Source organism: Gallinula chloropus (assembly GCF_964237585.1).
Source record: "Gallinula chloropus genome assembly, chromosome: 12".
Classification (NCBI taxonomy): domain Eukaryota; kingdom Metazoa; phylum Chordata; class Aves; order Gruiformes; family Rallidae; genus Gallinula; species Gallinula chloropus.
The window spans coordinates 8444990-8470615 of NC_140097.1; the positions used below are offsets into that span (position 1 = coordinate 8444990).

Below are 25626 nucleotides of genomic sequence, written 5' to 3' on the forward strand. Positions count from 1 at the left end.
TCAGCCTACTGTGGAGAACACACATCTCTGACCCTGCCAACTCCCTACATCACAGATGTGAGCATAAGAAAGTGTTCAGTATGCTGAGTGCCAGGATAGCAAATGTCATTCCTGCACACTGATGGCTGGTTCTGAGATCCCACTTGGGAATGCCCAAGTAGTGATATGCTCCAGGAAAAACAAGGCCATTCCTGTGTTGGCTTTGAAGAAAAAGTTTTAGGTGTTTTCCACTGCTTAAGTAAAGTGTTGAGAGAGCTTAAACAAAGCAAGGCTAATAAAAACTGTACAAGAAGGAAAGATGGGGCCAGCAGCACAGATCAAGTGCTAGCGCCTGTCTTGAATGTTATGGCAGAAAAGGCAGAACAGTAGGTAACTGGGAAAAAGAGGAAGAAAATACACACACAAAAAGACAAATCTGGGCCTTTACAGCTTCCTGCTCTCCTACATAACAAAATATTATAAAATAAAAAATAGTCAGCATTTCACTCTTTTCCAAAGCAAAAATGTTGAGCCTTGGTAGTGTCAACAGCATATTCTTGTAACGGTGCCCACCATACGCTGTACTTTGGGGGAAAAAAAAAAAGCTTTAAAAACGGACCAGGAAACACCATTTTTGCTAAGAAATGTAAACAGTTTCCAGTGGCATATGCCTTCGTTGAATTAATTCAGTTTGCCTTTTACTGGCTTGGAATTCATCCCAGTAGGAAGGAATAAAAATTATTACAGCATATCCCTTTCAGGAGGTCCCACAAGATACAAGCCCCCGGCACTGCTAAATCCCCTCCTGCATCTGGAAAAATCCCTAACTCCTGCGTACCTCCCATTCAGCAGTTCCATCCAGTCCCTGGATGGATGAGGCCCTGGCACAGAGGATTAGAGGGCATTTGGCAGCGAGGGAGGCTTTGGCAGTGCAACTCTTGCACAAAGGTCAAGGCAAGAAAGAGGCATTCTACAACTTGTGAAATGTACTGTTTTTCTGTATATTCTTGGTAATCGGTTCCTGAGAATAGAAACGTGTTTATTTCTCTTAAGGAACACCACTTGCTATAATAAGCAGCCATGGCTGTAATATACAACCTATCTACCTTTATCGCCCGTTGCACAAACCGCCGGGACAAAGTTCTGTTTGTTGTCCCGGTGCAGATCCCGTTAACTACGACAATACGCGTGTTCTGCAGGCCAAAAGAACCCCCCGCTGCTGAACTGCCTCCGAGCCTTCCGCCACTTGAAAGGAAGTCACCTGCTCATCTTCCCTTCGAGCAAATGAAATCGTGGCCTTAGACAAAGGTGTCCATTAATTTTGGAAAACAGTATCGACTGCATTATAAAAGGCAAAAGCATTACTGTCCATACAGGCTGATGTCATTGTGGAGCGGTTTTCCCTGCCTTTCTTTAAAGGAATTCCTGCAATAGTCACACTTTGACGCTCTGCACAATTAAGCATGGCATTTCACTGGTCTGTAACAGATCCCAATCATATTTAATCCCGATGTGTCATATCTGAAATTCCTACTGTTTGGAAACATCATAGAATCATAGAATGCCATGGGTTGGAAGGAACCCCAAGGATCATAGAGCTCCAACCCCCCTGGCCACAGGCGTGGCCACCAACCTCCAGCCTGGATCTACACAAGGATGCCCAGGGCCCCATCCAACCTGGCCTTGAACACCTCCAGGGACAGGGCATCCACCACCTCTCTGGGCAGCCTGTTCCAGCACCTCACCACTCTGTACAAAAAACTTCCCCCTAATATCTAATCCAAACCTTCCTTCCTTTAGTTTTAATCCATTCCCCCTCGTCCTGCCAGTGTCTACCCTTTTAAAAAGTTGATTCCCCTCCTGTTTGTATGTTCCCTTCAGGTACTGGGAGGCTGCAATGAGGTCCCCCCGCAGCCTTCTCTTCTCCAGGCTGAACAAGCCCAGCTCCCTCAATCTCTCTTTTGTTTTCAAGCCAGTCTGCTGTTTTCTCCTGTAGGCTACCATGTAAAATGGCTCAAGTGCCACATGAAAATACAGCTTAATAAACTTTGCCATTTATGGAGAAAGAAAGTATTACACAGATGTTTAATTATCCTAATGAGGTTATTCCCCAAAAGGCTTTTGTAGCCTCAGAAGTGGCAAAGACTGTTCTAAAAACCAGAATTCAGTCCCTGCCAAAGGCGCACACCAAGCCTGAAATTTAACCCTGCACATCATGATTTCTCTACAAGCTCTCTCCTGGGAGAAGGTTGCCAGAAGTCAGTGAATACTGAGGGATGGGAAAGCCTGGCTGAAGTTTGGATGAAGGGCCATACCCACATCTCTGTTCTCCATCCCAACTCATGACTCCGGCAAAAGCCCCAACCGAACATCTATTACCTCACTCACAACAGCCTATTTGTTATCACATGTCAGATACCAGGATCTGTTTAACTGTCTGCCACAGCAAACCAAAATTCTGTGGGATAATATCTGCTCCAGCCTGATTAAACCGAATCACGCTGTTTTCCTACCCCCCTTTGTGTGTGTGTGTGTGTGTGTGCGTGTGTGTGTGTGTAGAGCATCATTCTAATTGCCGTTTTTCCAATTTTCAGGTTTCAGAGTCGCAGACAATGCTGAGCAGCTGCGTGTGTAACAGTTGCAGATCAAAGGTACAATTAGCCTAATGTGGGCACCAAAACAGAGAAAAGGATGATCAGGAAAATGAAAGAGGAGAATGCAAGCAAGCGTTCAGTGACAGAAGAAAATCATTAGCGTTGGCCGATACCACCAGACAAGAAGAGGCCAATGGCATTTGGAAAATAATGACATGGCCTCGGGAGAGGTGTGTGTGTATGTGCGTGTGAAATAAGCACTAAAAGAAAATGAGCCTTGCTGTACTAATTGGCCTCGCACTTTCCCTGTAATTTCTCATGTGTTCCCTGTTCTCTAATCATCCACACTCGTGAGTACTTCCCCATTCAGTTATCTCCTTACAACTGCTAATTTGATGCTATATAATTAATTTTACAAGTGTACATTGTTATGAAACAATTTTCTACTCTTTAAAATGATTAAACTTTCTACTCACAAAAACACTTTTGAAACCTTGACAGCTTTTAAAAAAACCTGCTTTCCCAGAGAAAAGATGCATCCAAAAAAGTTTCTGCCTTCTGTGAGACAAAGTAAGCTGCAGGGGCTCTTTCTGCTGACTTTGGAAGTGTCCATCGCCCTCTTTTAACTGTCCTGAAGCTCAGGAATACTTTCAGACACCTCTGGCAATGTTCTCTTGCCTTCAGTGGTTGTTGTCTTGATTTCTGGTTTACTTGGCTATGGAAAATCTTCCTTTCTCATAGGAAGAAGTCTTGCTTATGTCTGGAGTCTCACTGAACTCAAGTCCTTGTGTGAGCTAGGCCAGGTCTGCCTGTATGAATTGCCGGTTTCCATACTACTGTGGAAAAGAATTACATAGAAGCATCTAGTCTTGAGCTTCTTGCTGGTGCTTGATTGATGGGCCAATTCACCATCCTTGCTGGCACATGTCTTTGGTAACTTAGATCCAGGCTGGAGGAAAGCTCCTCCTGCAGTCTCAAGACTCTTCTCACCAGGGTAGCACTCCCAGCAGGCCAGCCAGACCTTACTCAGACACACCTACTGAAGTAAAATTACAAGTAAGGTAGATGTCAGCTATCCACTGCAGAAGCCTCAGGACAAAAGATGCAAAGAAAAGAAGAACTTGCCTGAAGAGGCCTTTACACCAGGTGTGAGCAGATGGTCCTTCAAGGAATTCAGACTGAAAGCCTCTGTCCCAAAGTACAAGTCCATATGTTCTCAGAGTTGAAAAAAAACACAAGCCCTTCCCAATGTCTGGACGACGTTTGTGATCAACCTAACTTCTTCCACCTAGAGCTCAAGGAGTGCTTCTTCATCTCTGAAGAGTCATTCCTGACCCTTTTGCTGCTGAGTTTCCTCTTCAGCATACTGAGAGGCCTGGGAAAGGCTTGTCTGGGAAGCCGAAAATATGGTACAATTCCTTCTTCTCATCCCAGGTATGTCACCAGAGTGTTAACAAAGATATATCTAAGGTTAATTTGGCTGAAACAGGCAACTTCTTCACTTATCTTTCTCCCAACTAACACGTGCCAGTGATTTCAGCTGCCGGTTTTGTAAAACACAGTGAACTTAGTTATCCTCCCTCCATCTATAAGCATGGAAAACCTAATTTGCAGAGTTCTTTCAAGACTGATCTTTGCGTGCAGTCTCCAGGCAGGGTCACTTCAAGCCTCCAAGTCAGCAAGTGAGTAGAGCTCTTAAAAGAGGCTGTCTAGTAGGAGGCAAAGCTGTACTGAACTACTTTCAGTGACAGTTCTCTGCATGCTAAAAAGAGACAGAAATCACTACAGACTAAGGGGATACAATTCATAGTAACTAGTCTTAGCAATATTAACAGTATTTCCCCATCACATTGATTTTAACCTTTTTTATATGAACTTCACCATGGAATAAACCCCGATCTAGTAACAGCCCTTTGCTATGAGCTGAGATACAAACCCCATCTTTTCTCCAATTCATTAGGCTGAGACTAAGCCATGAGGCACTTTCTAGGTCTTCTTTAAGGGGCACTGTACTCGGACCATCCAAGAAACTGGCATATGAAAGACAGTGAAGCAGAAGGCAGGAAGAACCAAAGACAACTATTTCAGAGGCAGGTTTATCCGGGCAAATTGAATTGCTGGGGTTTGAACCTAAATGGTGCTGAATGCTGACTCCCAGCATTGCAAAGCATGGATAGGACAAGTTCCCTCCTTCCTGGTAAGAAGGTGATATGGGCAAAGGTTGAAAACTACCTGACAGGCAACTCAGACTATATTCAGTGGGAGCACTGGACTTTGAAGGAGATTTCCAGTTGAGGAGTAATAAAAACAGCAGTGTATTTTTGAAAAACCAGGACAACCTGGTGCAGGTTTCTTGGCTTCTGCATTGTTAATCTGTTCTCTTACAGAACAGCGATGATTCACAGCATTAGAGTCAGGTCAGCACTTCTGTAACAAACGTTATTAAAGATTGGATTTATCTTTGGGTTTTAAATTGGTTCTGAGCTGTAACTGAGTGCACAATGTCTGCATTTTTGTGTTTATAAATGTAGGGGAAAAAGATATGCACGCGTTTTTTTTTTTCACAATACTCTTTCTAGAGCAGCTTTGATGGGAAAATAAAATTACAAAACAGTCTATAGATTAGCAAAATAAACAATAACAGCAAAAGCCCCAAACAAACAAAGAAACAGGCACTATTTTATAAATACTGTGGTAATACACATAATCACTCAAATAAACTCGTTGTTGTATCTAAATCTCAGTCTTTGCTCTGCAAATAATTCCATACACATGTACACCGTTTGCTCCTTGCAGTTGTAAGATCTGTTTTCCTCACCAGTGCCTGGAGCTCCCTGAGCAGAAACACGTGCACACGTGCTGGACTTCCTGCACAGTGAGTCGGGAGCACCACAAGATACCTGTTTGCAGAGGCCTGTGCAGCAAATCCTAACAGCACAGGGCTCAGTGCACATGCAGATCACCTGGGCATGCTTCCAGAAGGTCGTATTTGCTGTGTACATACTGTGGAGTTGGTACACACATCCAGAGCTGGCGTGTACAGGAGCATTGGTAACTCTCATCAGGACAGAGATAATACCTGAAACTCTGCCCGGCTAGGATTTCTTTTTTCAGGTAAGAAAGAAGGAAACCCTAGTGCAAAAGGTGCCTTGCCTTGGAAGATCAGCACATGTAGGTTTTATGATCCAACAATCATCCTGTGTTTGGGAGAATATCTCAAAGCCCAATCAAGGAGCATCCTGCAGACAAACTAAATTCGCTTACAGCGTATACAGCAACCTTCTCATGAAACACCAGCTTGGCACAGCAACTGCTCTTCCAAATTAATTTCACAGCTACAGTTCACTGTATTCCCCTCTCTCTTACTTTTTAAACAAAATTCTTAATGCAGCATGTTGGGGGTTAACATTTTCCCAGTTTTTCTACTCTAGCAAGCTACAAGGACCATGAATCTGTCCCATTAAAATAAAAGGATGACCCTTCCCGCTCTACTCTCCCCAGTAACATTTTATGGGTTGGGTCCTGTGATGACCTGCCCATCAGATGAACCTGGGCACCACAACAAGGTTGTACCTACTGGAAATCCATAGGGAATTCGGATTGTGTCATTTTTCAACACACACAGTAAAAACAATTTCCCTGGAGGTCACTCACCTGGGTTAATGGTGATGAATTTGTTATCTGAGGGGTATTCCTCTGGAAACCTGTCCTCCTTCGGAGGAGGTTTTCTTGTTGTCTCTGGTCTTCTTGGGATCTTGCCCGGGTAAAGTTCATTGGTGAACACTGGCGGCACTTGGGTGGAAGGGAGTGGCTGGGGCTGAGTATCTGCTTCGGCAAGGCTCTCGTCCTCGGGACCTCCAGCCGTGGGGGCAACATTTTGGTTTGGCTCTTCACCTGATATGGTTTTATTTCCTTCCTCCTCAGCAGTCCGGTTGGGGGAAGCTGTGGCCACGCTGGGCTCCGTGCTATTGCGTGCCTCTGTGGCCACCGTTGCCCTGTTTTTCTCCTTCTTCTCAGCATCTTTTTCCTCCTCTTCCTCATGCTCCCGCTCCCCATCCTCGCTTTCGCTCTTTTCATCCTTCTCCCCTTCTTCAGCTCCCTCACCATCCTTTGTCAGCGCCGAGTCCCGCTCTGGCCCCGGGGAGGCGGCGGCCTCCGTAGCGGCCACCACAGGCCGTCCTGCCTGCTTGCTGGGGGTGGTCGCCGCAGGGAGCCGGGTTGGCCACACGCTGCTAGGGAAGGAGGAGATGCCACCACCACTGAAGCCCAGACCTGCCAGCAAGGTGCTGGTCACCACTGAGGCCACGGTGGCCTGGCTGCCACTGGAGGAAGGCCCCATTCCTGTGGCCATGGACACAAAGGAGAAGGGGAGTCCCGAAGAGGTCCAGGTGGAGGAGCCGGAGCTGATGGGAGCCATGTCAGCTGAGGAGGCAGGAGATGCTGTGGGCTTGAGGAGGTCACCAAGAACAGAGGGGAAGAAAACACAGCAGAGAGCATCAGCAGGGGCCCCAATATGCTATCTAGGGTCATTTTTCTTTTGCCTTTCCCCCCCTTTCCAGATACATTGTCATTTTAAGAGAATACGTGCTATCCTGGTTGGTATTCTCTTAAAATGAGACTTACACCAGCTGGACACAGGGCCAAGCCAGGAACGGGATGGGACAGAGCTACACAGCAAACCACAATGGGAAGAAACCTCCCTGCATTCACCACTTTCAAGCAATCGTTATCATCAAAACCCTCTTTATCGTTATCTTTATTTTACAGGAGGACCTTCCCCACCCACATCACCGGTGACTTGTGAGTAATGTTTCCTCTCAGGGGTGAGAAGGATGTAAAGGAGTTTAATGAGTTTAGCTGCATTACTCACAGTGCTTTAATCCTCAGAATACAGAAGTTTAAAAATACAGCGTTACATAAGGGCTGCCCCAAAATAAGGGCTGCATTGCCAACGTAAGCATCTGTGGCTGGTGGGTCTGCTCTGACAGGAAACTCTGGCTCTTCCCACATACATTCTGAGGACCTTGAATGGTACTATTTTTATTGCCTTAATTTACCTATCAGCATTATTCTCAAGGACTGGTGTTGCAGTGAAGCATCGCTCTTGTTAGAAAAGACCCACATGGCTGGCTGGGTACTCCTGAATGATTTGAAGACCATCAGGAGACCTTCGTGAAGTCACCACAACCTCTACCAGGACCACCAGGCTTGGCACCCATGCATGGACCCAGCTTTCCCCATCCACCTGTCCACCGCCAGTGATCCAGAGCCAGGGCTGGCATTGCCCACACTTCCCTCAGGCAGCTGAGAAGGAGCAGGGAATAACCATGGACTTTGCATCCTCTGCACCCTGCCCCTGTTATTCTAATGTCAAGCCGGTGCATGCATGCTCACTTGTGGGTCTCTGTGCACACTGTACCATGCTCTACCGGAAATAAAAAGCCTTGGTATACACTTGAACAACTAAACATGTTATTTCCCTTCCTGAATTACGTGTGGAAAATGACACTGAGATGAGGTGGCTGTGCATGAGGAGTAATTCTGTGGAAGGGACAGGGTCAGTAGTTCTGCCCAGACAACCTGACCACGGTCCCAATCTGACAGTAAAAAATATTTCACCCTACTGAATTCATTGGCAAAAGGAGCATTAGTTGGAAAGGTATGCGTCAGTTGAGGGCAAACAAGGGTTAAATAGGTGCTACTGATTGTTGAACAAAGCTGTAAAATGTTTATTTTTGGAACTGAAATTTATATCTTAACACTATTTCAGCATCTCTCTGCAATTCCCAGTTTTACTCAGGCCGGGTAGTTGAAATGCTGCAGCAAACCAAGAAAGGCTGCTTTCTCACGTTATTTTTGACCAGCTGCAATCACAGAGAACCTGAGATCTCAGAAGAAAACCTGTGCTTTAGAGATTTCAAGCCCAAACTTTAAATAAGCATCTAAACTTTTGGATACTTATCAGCGTGAATCCCTAAGGCACTGCGAGATTTACTTTTTGCTGGCATGTACAGTCTCAAAGCTGGACTGAGCATTAAAATTTGACAGCAGATTTTATATGTCTAGAATACCTCTATACATCATTGAACAAGCATTAATCATTCAAATTCAAGCATTATATATGTTACTTGCTTACTAGGGAGTATATCAAACTGGAACAGAATAAAACCAGAAGCAATGTACTTAGAGTAAATTCAATAGTAAGAATTCAGTTCATAAATTTGACTGAACAATTCAGCATACCAAATGCCAGGAAATTTAGGTTATGGATAGTTTATGTTAAAGAACCTAATAAGGTGCTTTCAAAACTGAGGCTGTGCATTCCAGCTTCAGTGCCAATGTATCAACATTTCTGATGCTGGAATACAAAAGTCAGCTTCGGTGACTCGTTACAGTCTCACCTGAACTAAAATTAACCCATGGAGGCTGTTAAGGCTTTATTCACACAATAGCAGGTATCCTTAAAACACTAGAAAAGCAACGATGCTGTATGTGAAAGCCTTGTTCCTGTTGCACATACTGCTGGCCATACAGTCAATACATTCCACTCATTCCCAGAGTCATCATTAAGATCACAAATCCCCTCCTTTGAAATGAGTTCAGCACATGTTTGGGAAGATTTTTCAGCACTCCATTCTCCACTGGTCAAAGGAAGCCAGAAAACCAAACCCCCTCCAATATCAAAACCTCCCGGGGTGGGTTTGAACCACCCACACCCCCCCCCCCCCCAGGAAAGCGGGGATCCTGCCGCAGATGTACAACATCGTGCTGCCACCTGGTGGGAACGGCACCCCAAATTACGGCTGCCCACTCGCGCCCCGCAGCGCCCGGCGGCCACGACTTACCACTCCTGTCTTCACAATTCTGGTCCCCTCGAAAATTCGAGTGGTGTTAGCTGAGAAACAAAGAACAGCGGCGTGTCAGCAGAGCGAAGGCCTGTCAGGAGACTTGTTCCACACACAGCATCAGACCTGAGGGGCTTAACTCTTTGCTTCACCTCAAGGATTTAAGTTTTTAACTGGCTGCTTGTTTTGGTTTGCCTTTACCCATTTCTGGGGTTTATGTATCTGTAAACTAGAGTTGAGGGAAGGGAGCATTCAGCAGAGCCAAGTTTTGCCCTAATTAATAAAATTTATAGGAAGGAGCAAAACTTCAGCACTTAAAAAAAGGTCAAAAAAAAAAAAGCATCAAGTTCTTCTCTCAAATCTCAGCATTACCAGATTTCGCCAAGAAACCAATAGCAAATGCAGCTTGACATCCAGCTCTTTAGCTTTCATTTAAATATGTCTGTTTTGGAAATCACTGAGGCTGTGTGCATGGTAAAATCTAAATGTATCCACATGTGGTTGTCAAGGTAGGACTGATCTCCTTCCTCTCCACATAAAATAGACACTGATCAGACACACATTCTGCTACGTTGTGCCTCTGATACAGAAATAGGGTCTGTTGAATTTGGTTTAGAAAACTAGTACCAAGAAAAGCTGTCAAGTCTCCTAAAACCTGATGAACTCTGCCAGCAGAGAGGTGTAAGCAAATCCCCCTCATTAGGAACAGGGCTCTGACAAAGCTACTGGTCACAATCTGAGATGATCATTGCCCACAAGCACTCAAACATCGTCTGAAATCATTCCACACCATACTGCACGCTGCAAAGAAAATGTTAAACACACAGAGAGTCATAATGAGAAAATAGGTATGTGGGGTTTTTTACCTTGAAAGAGCATAGTCTGGCTAAAGTCACTACGCATTTCATTTCGGCAAACTGCTTGAACTCTGAACAGATAAAGGATGTCAGGTGAGACATGGCTAATGATGGCCTTCTGTTTAAAAAAAATAGATATTATTCAGTTTTTTACCCCCACAGTACTGTCCACGATCAGTTTGAAATATATAAAGCATTGTGCTAACACAGGACATTACTAACTCATTTCTAAACAGAAATATTTGCTGGTCCCCTGGAAGAGGCCAAGGCCAAAGGACTTCCCTGGGATGAAAGTGATACACCCAAACTGTGCCCATGAGAAAGAAATAAACATGTCCCACACCTACTCTTCTGACAGCAGATGCTCTAACATCTCTGCTCTCCTCAGAAAAACCTTATAGGCATTAAAATGACATTTATATGGGTGGAGACCCAAGTCCCCAACATGGGATAAGGCCAGAAAAATCACTGCACCTTCAAATGTTATTTTGCAACAAACTCTCTATGCAATTTGATGCTGGCAGCCCATACAATCTGACAGCTCAGCACCCTGGACTGGGATGTCCCTCTGTGCTTTTACACCTGAGACACTTCCTTGCTGCCTCCCAGCTACTCTTTTGTGTTGCCTTATGTCCCAGCTTCAGTAGGGACAGGGTTAATTTTCTTCCTAGCAGCTGGCATAGGCTGTGTTTGGGATTTGGATGAGAATACCGTTGGTAACACACTGATATTTTACTCGTTGCCAAGCAGGCAAGGACTTCTCAGCTTCTCATCCTGCCCTGCCAAGGAGGAGGCTGGGGAGACGCACATGGCTGGGAGAGCTGACCCAAACTGCCCAAAGGGATATTTCCATACCATGGCATACTGTACCATGCTCCATATATAAGTGGGGGTTGGCTAGGAGGTGGCATGGCTCAGGAACTGAGTGAGCAGTTGTGCTGTGCATCACCTGGTTTGTGTATCATTACTGTTACTGCTGTTTTCCTTTCCTGTCCTAGGAAACTGTCTTTATCCCAACCCACACGTTTTACCTTTTTGATACTCTCCCCCACCCCGCTGGTGAGGGTGAGTGAGGAAATGGCTGTGTGGTTGTTTTAGCTGCCTGCCAGGTTAAACCATGATACCTTAGCCCATGATCACATGAGCTCACAACTTGCAGCAGACAGCAGCAGTAGCTGTGTGGGTCACTCAAAATACCAGTGAACTCTACCAAAACAATGGCTAACTCTGTCTCAAGACAGGACAGTCTAGCTGTCTCTGCCAGACCACTGAAAGCAAATTGCACTTTCCTCTGAAAAAGTTTCCTCCTTCTTTTTTTCCCCAAAATAGACTAAGCTGTCATTGCTTTCTTAACCTCTAAGCTCTGCTGCACAGCACCAGGGTCTCACTGCAATTTATTTCCAAGCTATCACTCCATCACATCCCCTGCACTTTTAATTATTTCTTTTACATAAAACAGGATGCTGTGCCCACCTCATTTTTGCTGATTAAGGCTCTCCTCCTTATACCTGATTAAAAAAAAGGCTCCCTTAAGAATGTGAAGTTATGACAAGAGAGAGGTTACAATACATCATAACCTTGGGTGCCTTTCAATAGATTCCTTTCTGATTTCGTGAGGCACATCGTTCCCTAATGTGACCCAGATAACAATGTCTAGTGGGGAAATTGAAAATATAAATGGAAATGAAGTAAAAGAATCTTCTTCTAAGGGAATAAGAGAAGTATTATTGTATAACTGATTGAATGGGCCCAGAGGACTGTGTATTTGAAAAAAAAATGATAACAGTCATTAGGAATAACACTCTCTGCTGCTGCATTTTTCATGTGCATATACAATTACTGATTTCATTATTCTAGAGGCTTTCTTTGATTAACAATAAACGGAGGCCTTTCAAACCTGAATATGTCACTTTGATTTTATATGCAGAGAATGTTAAAGACCAGTACAATACTTGCTTCCACTTAGACAAGAATGACAAGCAGATCAAACCCTAAATGGAGGAGATAGATCGGTGTTTCCATCTGCGCTGGAACTGTCTTGCTCTTCCCTCTTTTTCTCCCACTGCCAGACGTAGGCAGTTCTTGCACAAGGCCACTCCACAGTAATCTTCTAGCCCTGACCACACAACTCCTATTGCTGGCAGCACTTACTGATCAGAAACTGCTCCAAAGTCTGCAAGGGGCTATGCATCACGACAAGCCTGAGCCCAGGAACAGAGTTGGGGGGGATTGGGCTTATAATGTGAAAATCTGTGAGCTGAGCACAAGCCAAAAGGTATTCAGAGCCTAACTATTTTCTGAGCCAGCTGCTTCTCGGCAACAGTACATGGAAAAGTGTCTGCAGACACAGTCCTTTACGCACTCACATAAACTATAAATTCACACTCCAGGGTTTTGGGTAGTCTGTCAGGCAATATTCAACTAAAGCTGAACGTTTTCATAGCAATTCATTGTGAGACAAATGCTAGCCTGTCTGTAAGGTAACAACTGCTTTCCTCCCCTTCTTCCCTCTTCTGAGAAAACAACAATATAAGGATAGCTTGATACATATGTCTGGGGTTGATGTTGTGGTTTTACCAGGTCCTTGTCACTGTCCTTGGTGAAAGTTTTCTCCTTTTCATCTTCATTTTTAGTCCAGCTATAGGAGATCATGTAGTTCATGATCGGAGGGTGGTAGATGGTTTCTGGTTGGTTCCAGGTTACGAGCAGTGCTGTCCTGTTCACAGGCTGCACTTTCATGTTGACTGGGGGAGTGCTGCAAGCTGAAAAACAGAAGGAAAAAATATGAAGCTTTCCTAAACAATTGGGAGAAAACAAACAGGAAGAACTGTGCCTCACTCTAAGAGCCAGGTTTTCTCTTTAATGCCCTTGCCTGCAGTAATAGCATAGACAGCAATCCACTGAGACCAATGGGATTTGATGCCACCTGCAGCTGCTTTCTGCTCTCCAGAGTAAAGGGAACAAGAGAATCCATTCTCTGCAGGCAGGTTGCTTAGTTCTCCACTTAGTTTCAGCCCTGGCATTTGCACGCACACTTTAACTTTGTTACCTAAGACTCAAGAAGTCCACCTAAGGTGAGCCCCAGCTTCCCCAGCCCACAGTGTCCTGCAGTGTGCTGGGATAAGTACCCCAGTATGCTCTGCAGGCCCTGGAAGTAGCTGGAACCTCTGAAAACGTGACACTGTTGGGTCAGTAAGTGCTTTTTTTTTTAACCCAGTACAACTTGGCACATGAGAAGCAGTTACTTTATGGTCCTAAATATTTTCCTTCACAGATTCTCAACTGTTTGTCAGTCCTGTATCACCTGCACAGGGAGGAGCAGCCCTTGGCCATCTCCTTCCCGTAACAGGCAGAGGAACCCTCCAGCCAGCCTCCAAAAGCCGTGCCTTCCTAACCCTGCCTGTAGCAGGCAGGCACAAGTTCGGCCTCGCTCAGGCATAGGTCAGTGGGGAAGCCAGCCTAGGAACAGCTTAACCAGAGGGCAGGTAATAGAGCTTCTGTGTACTGCAGACACCAGCCCCCAGACTTCTTCAGGGAAGACCAAATCCATCCCGAAGGCTTCGGGAGGAGCGGGGTACCCCGTACACAGCGCACTCACGACATCCACTTCTGAAGCCACCGAGATGCAAAGGTCAGGATGCTCCCGAAGAACACTAGATGGCACTCCTATGCTATCGAAAAAGTACAACACGAAATTCCCAGCTCTAAAGACTTTAGGTTTTTTTCCAAGCTCAGAAAATCGCGTTTAAAATACACAATTCAGGACAGATTCTCACATTCTCTTTCCCAATATAAACTCTGAACCAAGAAAAATCACTTGCCTAAACCCATGTGCCATGGCAAAGGAGCTGGTCTCTTCTGCCAGGGAAAGTCAAAGTGTCACCCAGCCCATCAAAGCTGACACTTTTGCAGAATTATTTTCCCCAATAGGACTTTTCCATTTAAAGCCAACACATTCAGCTTGTTTGTGCTCTGCAGGTATGTGACTGTGTGTACATTTGGCCGTTATTTCACTTCTAAAGAGTCCTGGCAGCACTGAAGGGGGGAAATGTCTATTCCTCATGTTCGTCATGGAGCTCTGCTGTTACCTTACTGAAATAGCTACAGTTCCTAAATAAAAATGATTAAATGCTGCTAACACCAGTATTACCAGTACAATAGAAAAGTACCTGTCAAATGCACCTGTGCAGTTATAACTCACATTTTGTACAAGAGAACATACATTGCAGGTACATGGTTGGGCAGGAAAGATCTTTGGTGTTTGTTCCTGCCGTGAGCGGTGACAACCTTGCTGTTTTGCAGCAGATCCTTCTGCTCAGCCCAGGATGATCCAGCAAAGCAAAGAAACCCTGAGGTACCTCCAAATCACTTGTTTATTGACAAAAGGAGTAAGAGTTTCTATTTAGACTGAGTAGAAGGGACCAAAATGGCATTCTGCTGGCAATACCACAAAGTCAGAAGCAACACCTTGGTCTGCTGCCTTGCAGACCCCTTCCTTCCAGGTATGTGTGGTGAGCCTGCAGAGCATGGCACCAAGGAGCCAGGACCTGGCCAAGGGAGCACTGCTGAAAGCAGTGGCTGTTGTCTGTATTTACAAGGCTTCACAGTCCTTGATATGCCCCGCCACGCTCACCTCTTTCCGCTGAGATAGTCAGATCAATTCTCACTGACATCACTGTTTATTGATAACTGCACCGATAAATCATAACTGCCCCCTTGGAAGCCCTTTGTCATCACAGAATTATGCTTCAAAATGCCAGGCCAGCCTTTACTGCTCCACCTAATCAAATCCTATCAGAGACAGGAGCCCAGGGTGAAGGACTACCCAAACCTGGAAGTCCTATCCAGCCCTCCTCCTCCGGGAAGACACGCAGAGATTTATATATTTAAAGTAATCATGCATCAAATCGTTTTAGAAATAATTCAACTAGGTAACCTTCACAACAGACAGAGAGATTGACCCAAACTGCGAGACCCCTCTGAACCATGGCTAGTCAGCTGTTTTTCAGTCAAGGACCCCAAGCCACCCTAGGGAGAGGGGACTGTCACATCCTCTAGGCCATGCCGCTTTGCAGGCAGCTCTGACACTGTGCAGAGCAGCTCACGCCAATCAGAAGTGGGTATTTCCCAAGGGTAACTAGGAGACTCGAAGGCTCAAAGTGAGGACAGCTCCCCTCCATGTGCTAGCACCTGGATCCCAGAAGGACATGAGCACTTTTAAGCAGCTAAGTGACTCCAATGACTTCACTGGGGCAAGTTTTGATGAGGACAAACCTCATCCACAGCTGGCTGAAAGGGAGACCAAATTTACAATTCTGCTATTTCACAGTAAATACTCTAGAAATTTTCATGACTCAGTATGACTTTGCTCCAATTACTCCAAGGCACATAGCAGTACCTGATGTAATTAAGTAATAACCAACCTTTTCTGTTCAGCCACTTACTTTTTTTTTTTTTTAACAGCTTAAATGGGCAAAAAGAAATTTTTTTTATAAAATGAAACATATGGTTTTATTAATTTAAGCAAACCTGCTCAGGACACAATGGAATAAAAAAAACATTTGATCCAATAATTCAATTTGATGATTTAATTAAAGTGATACATAATAACATAGCAAATGTCTGAAAGGCAAGAAAAAAAAGTGTAATGATTTGACCATCTATAAAACAACTGGCATTTTCCAGAGATCTAATTTTCCTTTCAATACTCTGTGTGCCTTGGATTTTTGAAAGAAGATTAAAAGAATCACAGGCTCCTTGCCGTCTTTTTTTTTTTGATGCTGAAGAACCTTTACTGATTGTGCAGAAATGTGCAGCTGAAGGACAAATAGGAACATAGAAAGAGGTTGGGACAGGGAGGAAATTTGTGTCTTCCTCTGAATTGAATCTGGACACACTAGAGAGAAACACGAGTAGGGTTTGGTTTTTTTTTTTTAAACCAGGCAAAACAAGCAAAAAAAAGCCTGTAAATTAATGACTGCTTGAGGGGGGAAAAAAAGGAGAACTGAAACCAACAGGCAGCATCATTTCACACTGAAATAGCATCTCAGCTATTTTTAGAAAAAATATTACTAATGCTCTCTTTTAAATTCAGAGCCTACGAGATAATAAAAATATTGAGGGGGCTTTCAGGACACCTTTTGGTGGCGTAGTGCAAAACTGAGCAGATACCTGAACTGACCCTGGTCTAGCAGACACCAAAGCCACCGTGTCCTGGCTAGCAGATGGTCTGAGCCAGGACTCCACGAGGCAGAAAAGCCTGGCCAGGGCCACAGCGCTACATCTCAGAGGCACTCGACATGCAAGCACCATTGCAGTACCATGGCCATACCTCGTGGCAGGCAGCAATGCCCCAGTGTGGCACACCTCAGACCTCTTGGAATGAAGAACCTGAGCTGGCAACCTGGCAAACACGCTGCCTCCTGCTGTAGGGAGAAGTCCTGCTGAAGAGGGAGGGTTGTGCGGGTGCACCTGGAAATTCTCTGGCCTGACACTGGGCAGCCTTGGACAGCATTTCCAGCTGTTGGCCATGCCTAGAGCTGTCTGGGAGCCTGACACAGTCCTTTCTCTGCAGATCAGCCCGCTGGAGAAGGCAGGGGGCAAGCCAGCATCTTGGCTAGCCTCATCTTCCAGGGCTCACTCAAGCCTGGAGAAAACCTGTTTGCCACTTGCAGACAAACACAGCATGCTAATACAGTCCTCAGCACTGGCCAGGCCAGCCATACAGCAGAGAATTATTTTCTTCATGTTAAAAACATTCCAATGGGCTGGAACAAACAAAATTAATTTAACAACTCTGCATTCATCTCTCCCGTAATTTGATTTGTATGTTGTATTTGGCTACGTAACCTCCATGAGGTTTTCCTAACTGAAGCCTGATAAAGCTTAATCCAGAAGCTCCTGGCAGCTCCATTTCTGCAAGCTGAAAGACAAGAAGGGGGCTTATTGTTTTGCAAAATGTAACCACTGATATTACGATATACTCATGAATGCAGAAAGGGCACAGAAGAGAAAATGCCTTTTTTTTTTTTTTTTAAGCAGCCTACATTTCTCTTCCAAAGACAGAAATACAAAACCAGCCAAACTTTCTGGTTTTTATCACGCTTTTTGCATATGCTACCTGTGGTTATAAAAAGAGCTATTTAGGGAAAGTTTGAGAGCACACAAGAACTGTATATTCAGTTATATCTTGTATACCTTCTCCCTGTAAAACAGGTGCCTCATATGATGAATCCAGTGGCACTGGGCTCAGAGGGATTTATAAAATCCTCTAAAAATGTTCCAAGTTAGCTCTTCCATGCATAAAAATGTCACTACTTTAAAGGCAGTTATTTCTAGCTGTGCTATGCCCTCTTTTGGAAAATCCCACTCTCTCCCTCCTGCTGCATGTCTCAGCAATGCAAAACTGCCAATCCTTCCCATGGTACCATGGGATACACGTTGTGTGATAAACCCCTGACAATTCTCAGCACAGAAAAGCAACACGCCAGTGAAGTCCTGAATCCCTCCTGGTGAGATGGGCAGGGGTCTTCTAAGGCATTTCGTACGGGTTGGGAGGAAGCATCAGCATCAGGATGCACCCGTGGTACTTCACTGTCTCAGGACTGCTCAGAGGTAGCTCAAAGACAGGGACAAGAGTCTGCTCTTGACCTGGGAGACAGCTCCTGGCTGCAAGGTGAGGGGGACTTTGCTGCTTTTTCTCACTGATCTGGATGGGACAAGTGGCAAGGAACAGTGTTTCTTCCTTGCAAGGGAGGAGCACTGAGGATGGAAGATAGGGCACTGCTTCCGACAGAGCACAAGAGAAACTGAGATGCCAATATGGGGGTTTCATGCCTTTCTCCCCCATAAGGGCAAACAAGGTAGTGGCTAGCTCTTGGGGAAGAGAAGGTGTTGCTTTCCCCTCTGCTTTCACTGGGAGGGCATTAGAAGGGCCAGTCCTGCAGGACAGACGGACCGCTGGCTGTTGTTGCTGTAACGACACTCAACTGATTTCAGAGACTCCTGAAAACTGACCTCAATGCCTGTGCTGTCAGCAAAATACTGCACTGAGTGCACTCAGTCCTGCAGCTCCCAGCATCCCAGCTGCAGAGGAGACAGATGCCACCAATAGAGAAGGGAAAAAAAATACCTTGAACCATACATATATATACACACAATCATATATATTCCTTCTCATTATTATACCCTCAAAACTTCAAGTAAGCCCTGAAATTCATTAATACTGCTTATACTGCAATGAGAAAACTCAGACTTGCTTTCAGTGCCATGCCAACAGAGTCCTGGTAAGAGAGGTGATACGGTGCCAGACTCAGCAACCTTGCTTTGGTATGACTCAGTGGAGATGCTTGGAAAGAGCCTCCAATCCATAACAAACAGCAGCGTTCTTTGGGCTGTCGCATTCAATCTCGGAGTTCAGCAAGGGCTGTGCTCCCAAAGGATAACAAATAGACTACGAGGATCATACACAGAGACAACACAGGCTTTACTACATAGAAAAGTGCTAAGAGGCATACTTACATTTCCCCCTTCTCCTTTTACTAAACGTTTGCAGTTTTTTTTTGCTTTGCTTTACCGTATATTCTTAACTTCTCAGTGTGCTTATAAACAACATTATTAATATATAAAGGTAATTGCTTTAAAGAGAAGCACACATTTTTCCTTTACCTTTGCCTGCACTTTGCCAACAGGCATTTGCAGGCTCCGGAGCATGCCGTACACACAAATATTTGTGTTGATCTCCTTCAATCCACAGGCAGAATGTAGGTGGGAGATGGACTATTTATCTTCCCTGTTCCTCCTACCCTTCACCATGCTTCAGACAGACAAGGGAGTTCCTTAAGGCATGTGGGACACCGGCAGGCCCCACACTTGTTTTATGAGCCTGTGAAATAACCTCGTGAACAAACGGGCATGGGGCACTTCTGAGAGGGGCTCTGGGCAAGCTGGGTTTTGCTCCTCTGGCCATTTCCTGAGGGGAACGCACAACCCGCGTTTGGATTCCCTCCTGTATGGCTTGCTTTGTAGCAATTGAGTTTCCATGGCATCACAGCAACAGACCCTGTTTTACTGGAAGGCACGGACTGTGTGTTTTAGTACTTTGTGCTTGAGCCCAACTATTCCATGTATTTCACAAATGCTGTTCCTGCAGCTGTGGCCTGAATCTCGGCGGGTGCAGATCCGCCTTGCACCGTCAGATGCCACGCTGGGCTAAACTGATGCTGGCCAAGGGTCTGCCCTGCAAGCTCTGTGTTTATATTGCACACAGGCAGGTGTACATGCAGAGGGTGACCGCACTGTTTAAAATGTACACCTGTGTCCTTATTTATACAGTGCAGCTGATGCAACACGTGTGATCACGTTGAGTGGCACGTGCTGATCAACAGGGTCGGGGGGGGGCGGGGGGGAAGGAGGATTTCCTGGCAGAAGGACACGTGTTTGCCACGTTAGCCCTTTCCCATGTCCTGGTGAAGGTTGTTTGGACCGGGGAGCATAGGAAGAACAAGCCAACGGGGCTGGTAGAGCATCCCAGTACATGCCTGAGGGATGCTCACAATCAGACTGACAAAGCAGCTTCCCTTTCACAGCTTCGGGGGGGTTCTTCCAACAGAAGGGATGAGCTGCAGGCACTCATGGTCCAAAGTACTGATGAGACTGAAATTAAAATCAGTACTTCTGCGGGCCAAACATCTGGACTGGCAGGTAGGCAGTGCAGAAAGGAATTCCTTGCAGGTGTAAATGGAATAAATCATCAGGTTCCCTTGCAAGTACTCAGCTCTTCCAGCCTTAGGGGCAACCCAAACCACGCTTAAACTTTCATACTGAATTCCTCTTGCTCTCTTGGTTTGGGCCCTTTAAAAACTCTAAACAAGTGCAAGCAGTTACTGTTTATGAATAAATCCACTGGTAAGCTGCCCCTGCATTCAAGCATAGGCACATACATTGCTCATGTTACAACCATACAGAAGTTACTAAGCGTGAAAGCAGAACCATGCAGAACAGAGCCACTGCAAGGGGAACCATAAGACTTACATCAGGTATATGTACCACATCTTTTTGTACCTAATTACCCCTCAATATGGGTCTTTTTTTTCCTGAAACACTGCCTTCCACCTGGCTGATCTGAGACTCCAGAAGGCAACAGCCTGCCCATCCCTGTGCTGTTCCCAGACTCCTGTGAGATTCAGTCTAGCTGATCCTGCTCTGGCAGGGGGGTTGGACTACTCGATCTTCCGAGGTCCCTTCCAACTCCTAATGTTCTGTGATTCCTGCTTTTCCATGATGTGCTCCAAGATAAATGTGTACGTGAGGACCCAGCACTGGAGAGTAAGACATGGATGAGGTGGAAGGGATGAAGCATGCAGAAGGAGAATGCTGATTGCTGCCTAAAATGTGATCACAGCAGCTACTTGAGGTGCAGGTGAGAAAAGACTCTTGCACCAATAGGTGAGTAAATTTACTTGGAGCACCGAGGCACCGTGGCAGGCAGGCAGGTCTGCAGTGCAAAGAAGATGCAGGGCAAGCAATTAGCAGCATGGTGTTACCACCCTCAAGTGCAACCTTTCGCACGGAGCCAGCCTGCTGCACCAACAAAAGTCCTAATAACGATGCAGAGATTCATCTGCACCAGCACACTGTGGTAGGGCACTGACCTGGTTAAAGGGGAACGGAATTGGGAAAGGATGATCTTCATGACAAAATGAAATATAAAAGGAAAGTAGGACATGTCCAGTTATCCAAGGAAACTCGGAGGGAGTTGTTGAACTATGAAGAAATCTTCCAAGATTTTTCCAAAGCACAAGAACAATCAACTGGAACAGCAAAGATACCATAAATCAACTAAAAGAGCTTCTTGCTCATTTTTGTTTTCCATAAGATATTTAAAGAAAACAAATAGTTATCATTTTGCTTTACAAATCCTATCTAGGATTTCAATAATGTATCATTTAAGATTTACATTTACTATGTTATTGCTTTGGATAGATTACATTTATTGTTAAAAAGTTATTTTGTGGTCATTTAGGTTTGACTAAAATATATAAACGACATTCTGCAAGAGCAGAACTTTTCTGCCTCTCACTCTTTTTGTGCTCCCAGAGAGAGAACCCGAGGGCATGGAGGGACTGCAAAGTTGTTTTGAGAGAGTTCTCATAAAACACGGGCATTTAGAAAGCAGAAACAAATTACTAGGAGCAATAACAGGGGCCATAAATGAGACAAATAACTTGTTCTCATTCAGAAACACTGCTTCCAATGCTTGAAACTATCTGCCTCAAAATGCTAATGTCATTGCACAGAACTTTGGATGCTGCTGCAGTTGAGGTGGACTCCGGTTCAAGGATGCCACACCGTGCAGAAAAGGCAAGGCCTTCCCAGGAGGCCTGAGTTTTATTCCTGACATCAGGAGCTGTGAAACGGTGAATATCTGGTTTGAGCCGTGGTGTATCTTTGACTGCAGATCGATAGCTGAAGCCATGCCTCCAGTGCAAAGCACACAGGAGGGAAACTCAAAATACCTTCTATCCACATTTGAGCAGCACTAAGTTACAAGGACTTCTGAACTGTGCACCACTGCCACATAGCAAAGAACAGCAAGGAAAATGATTGCCTGTACACTACCAGAGAAACGTCCCAGCTGTTAATTTAGAGTCCAAAGCTAAGTGAGTTTTACTAGAGTGAATTTATGACTGCTCATTATTTAACTTAGTCTAGGATCATAATTAAAGATGGTACTCTAAGGCGAATTCCCACTGATGGGAAACAGCATCATTTGAGACTCCAGCAAAGAGTAATCAGACACCTTTGGGGAAGTAATCAGGCATCTGTGAAAGAAAACTCTGATGTCAAGAGCCCCTCACATGGGATGCTTGTTTAAGTGTTGTAAGGCTTGCAGCACATTTAATGAGACAGAAAGGTTAAAGGTTTTTTTGGGTTTTTTCCAGCATTAAAAAACATAAAGAGAAAAAACAACATTTGATGGTCCTAATCAGCAGCAAAATAAAATGGTCAAATATTGCTGCACACGGGGTACATCCTGAAACAAGGAAATGAAACACGTTTTCCTCCTGAGTTTCCATGCCTACACCTGTACTGAAGTAGGTAATGTTTTGTAAATACATCTCTGCTTGATGGGACGAGATGTAAAAGTAGTAAGGAACATGCAGGCTCATGTCCTTGAACTGGACCGACTTTTATGTAAGAATTCTGTATATTTGTCCCTGAAGAGCAATGTACAGTATTAAACTGATAAATAATTAGCAATCCCTCTAGCACGGCAGCTTGAAAGCAGCCCATGAGAAGGCCAGAGCACAATATGTGATGTGACAGAGGAACACAGTCCTGAGCCACAGAGGACAGGCCAGTGAGAAAAGGACACAATTTTAACAGACACAACTATGTGCAGAAGAATCAAACACTGTCACTGATACTTACTGTATCTGATAAATATTTTACAAATACACTCCTGGTTTAACTCGTCTATACAGAGAACCTCTTACTTTTCAAAACTTTATATAAGGTGAGGCCTCTTGTTAAATTTTACAGGCCTGATGATCTGCATAATTTAATGTGATCCACCGTATGCCTTGAAGCTCTGAAAGTTTTATCTTCTTAAAAAATATCATTCTGTTGTTGTTTATGATCAATCCACCAGTTGCTATAAATTACATAGTTGAACAGTATTTATCCTGCTTAGTATATTTCAGAAATAAGATATGTAAAGACGATCTGTACAGCTTCTTGAAACAGCTCCAGGGTCAACTTAAGAATTAAGCTCAACTCATGGGCTCTGATTCAGCAAAGATCTGATGCATATGCTTTAATTCCAGGCATACAAGCAGTCCTCAAGAGAACTGTTTTAAATCAGCTTTTGCCAATGGGAGGAATGAGATAATGGAACAAAAAACCCCTCTTCTTGCTAAAACTGGTATTTGGACTCTCCAAAAGTTAGCCTTCTACACTCTTTGAAATTAGTTACATTATTTTCAACACCTTGTATTCCGATGACTGAAAAGACTGTCTTCTCCCTTCACTGCCTCTTTAAAATTAAAAAAAGAGGAGGGAGAGGAGAGTGAACTGCAAAACAAAAGCTGCTAACATTCATACTGGCTCACAAACTGGCTCCAAACGCACTGACAGTTTTGGTTGACCTAAAATAGCCTTTCCCAGAAGACATTTTATTTACCAAATGCCACCACTTACAGGGCTTTGCTATGGAAATACTCAGAGGACTGGCATAAAGTGAGAAATAGTTTTCCTCCAGTGTATCTGCAGGTTACGCTGCTGGTCACGGTGCTGTGGCCCGAGATAGCTTTGATAGCCAGGAGAAAAGATGTTCCTGGTTGGTGCCAAACTGTTCAGGATAGCATGTTTGTCAATGGACAACAGCAGAGCTGCATCGCTTCGTGCTGATCCGAAACCCCCTATTCATCAGGGGATTCTGAAAATTATTCTGAACATTATGCAAATTGTTCTGGGCACATTTTCCTCCAAAATAAGAAAGGCTTACATAACGAACGCTACACTGTTTTCTAGATTAGCTATACTGCCCACAGACTTAATAGAGTGTGACAGAGGAAACAAATCGCAAAAATTCACACCGACAAACCAACCCAAACTTCCCCTCCAGAGCTGAGGACCATCTCAAACCATATCACCTTGCAGCAAGTAAGAGGCGCATTTTTGTGACCTTGCCTTTTTAACAACACACAAATCTAAGCACAGAGGGTAGACAAGAGCCAGCGTGTGACAGCCATTGGTCACATCGCTTAATGCAAGGGGGAAAGCTTTGAGATGCAACCACGAGGTGTGCAGAAGAATCTGCATAAAATAAACTTGTTATGCTAACCCTACACTCTTATATTTGTATGCCAGACTGCCTGGCTGAGAAGCACTCCATGCACTCAGCTCCTCAGTATTTTTGCATGAATGACACTATATAAAGAGGTACTGTATTTACTAGCTGAATAAACAATAGGTTTTGCTTTCACTCAAGTATTATGACTTCAACTCATTTTATTTATATGTCAGTAGTTCAGAATGTGCAGTGGACCAGGCACATCATCACTGTTCACCTTTGTCAAAGAAGGGGCCAGAAACATCCACATTGTTATATCTCTGGAACAGCTATAACTCATCCCTGTAACCTTTGGAGGATACGCTACAATCCATTTTGTGTTAGCATCACTGCAGCAGCCTATTTATTTTTAAGTTCATAAAAAAAAATGCACCTATTTTCAGTGTCCCCTGGTGTGCACACAACCCAAAAAGTGACAAGTTGACAGAGCCAGTACAAAAAGACTGGCTGTCCAGCCATTAGCGTCCTACAGCAGAAGCTCAAGGGATAAAAGAAATCACCAACTCTACCATCATCCCTGACATCAGATGGCACGATGAATGCTGTCAGACCACAGGAAATGCATGTCCCATGCCTGAGGGTCTCTCTTGAGCATGTGTTAGGCTCAGATTCCCAGGCAGACATGAGTACAGAGCATTATGGTACACAGATATGACAGAAGAGGATCCGGAGAGAACCTGCTCAGGAAACCAGTCCACACACACACAAGGTGTTCAGCACCCAGTTACCTAAACATGGACTAAAGGCTGTGCACTCCCTTACTCCATAGACTGGCTCACATCATGTTAACTAAGCCCCGTGTGCTTGGGGCCTTAGATCTCCTAAAAATCAAAGTGAATGCTAAACTTTCCAGTTATTCAAACCCTCCTTTGGTATCAACACTTCAAACTTCAAGATCAGCCCATTAACTACAGACCTCAGCATTTGTAATGCTCTGTCAAAACCGTGGGTTTCAGCTATTTACTGTGAGGGTGAAAAATCACCTAAAGCATTTTTATAATCTTTAAAACCATCCAGTAAGGCAAGGAATATGCAGGCACATGGCCAAGGCAGTAAAATCTTCTTGAATATTATACCACACGTACCAGAGGCACCTTGGCTGCACTCAAAATAAAAACTACTCAGTTTTGTCACTTTTAACGGAACGTAACCTATTAACTTTCATCACTGTTCTGGGTAAGTAATATGTGCACAGGATGTAACTGAAGAAATAAATATTGACACATGTTGCTGTTAAAACACTGATTGAAAACTGCAGGCCAGAGCATCGGAGCGTAGCAGGGTTTCTTCATTCCCAAGACCTCCTTCTCACTTCCAATGTAAATTCCTTGTCCCAAGGCTGCCTTTAATGTACATGAGGTTTGTGTATGTGTATATTATATATATATAAATAAGCACGCTCACAGAATAATGAGCCCTGAGAAATGCGCTCTTCCAGCACTCTCTTGGGAGGGTGAGGTTGCTGAATGCAGCTGTTTTCATGATTCATGTCCTCT

At 44.5% G+C, this 25626-nt stretch overlaps 1 protein-coding gene across 2 annotated transcripts in view; it reads right to left on the reverse strand.

Moving 5' to 3' along the window:
• Window positions 1-25626, reverse strand: part of PTPRG (protein tyrosine phosphatase receptor type G) — a gene marked incomplete at its 5' end in the record, with an annotated part of 401819 nt that overhangs the window by 69080 nt on the left and 307113 nt on the right. For both annotated transcript variants that reach the window (XM_084269424.1, XM_084269423.1), the window contains 4 exons: window positions 6228-7020; window positions 9419-9468; window positions 10285-10393; window positions 12853-13037. In XM_084269424.1, coding sequence (XP_084125550.1) covers window positions 6228-7020; window positions 9419-9468; window positions 10285-10393; window positions 12853-13037 — 1137 coding nt within the window. The remainder of the gene's footprint in view (window positions 1-6227; window positions 7021-9418; window positions 9469-10284; window positions 10394-12852; window positions 13038-25626) is intronic.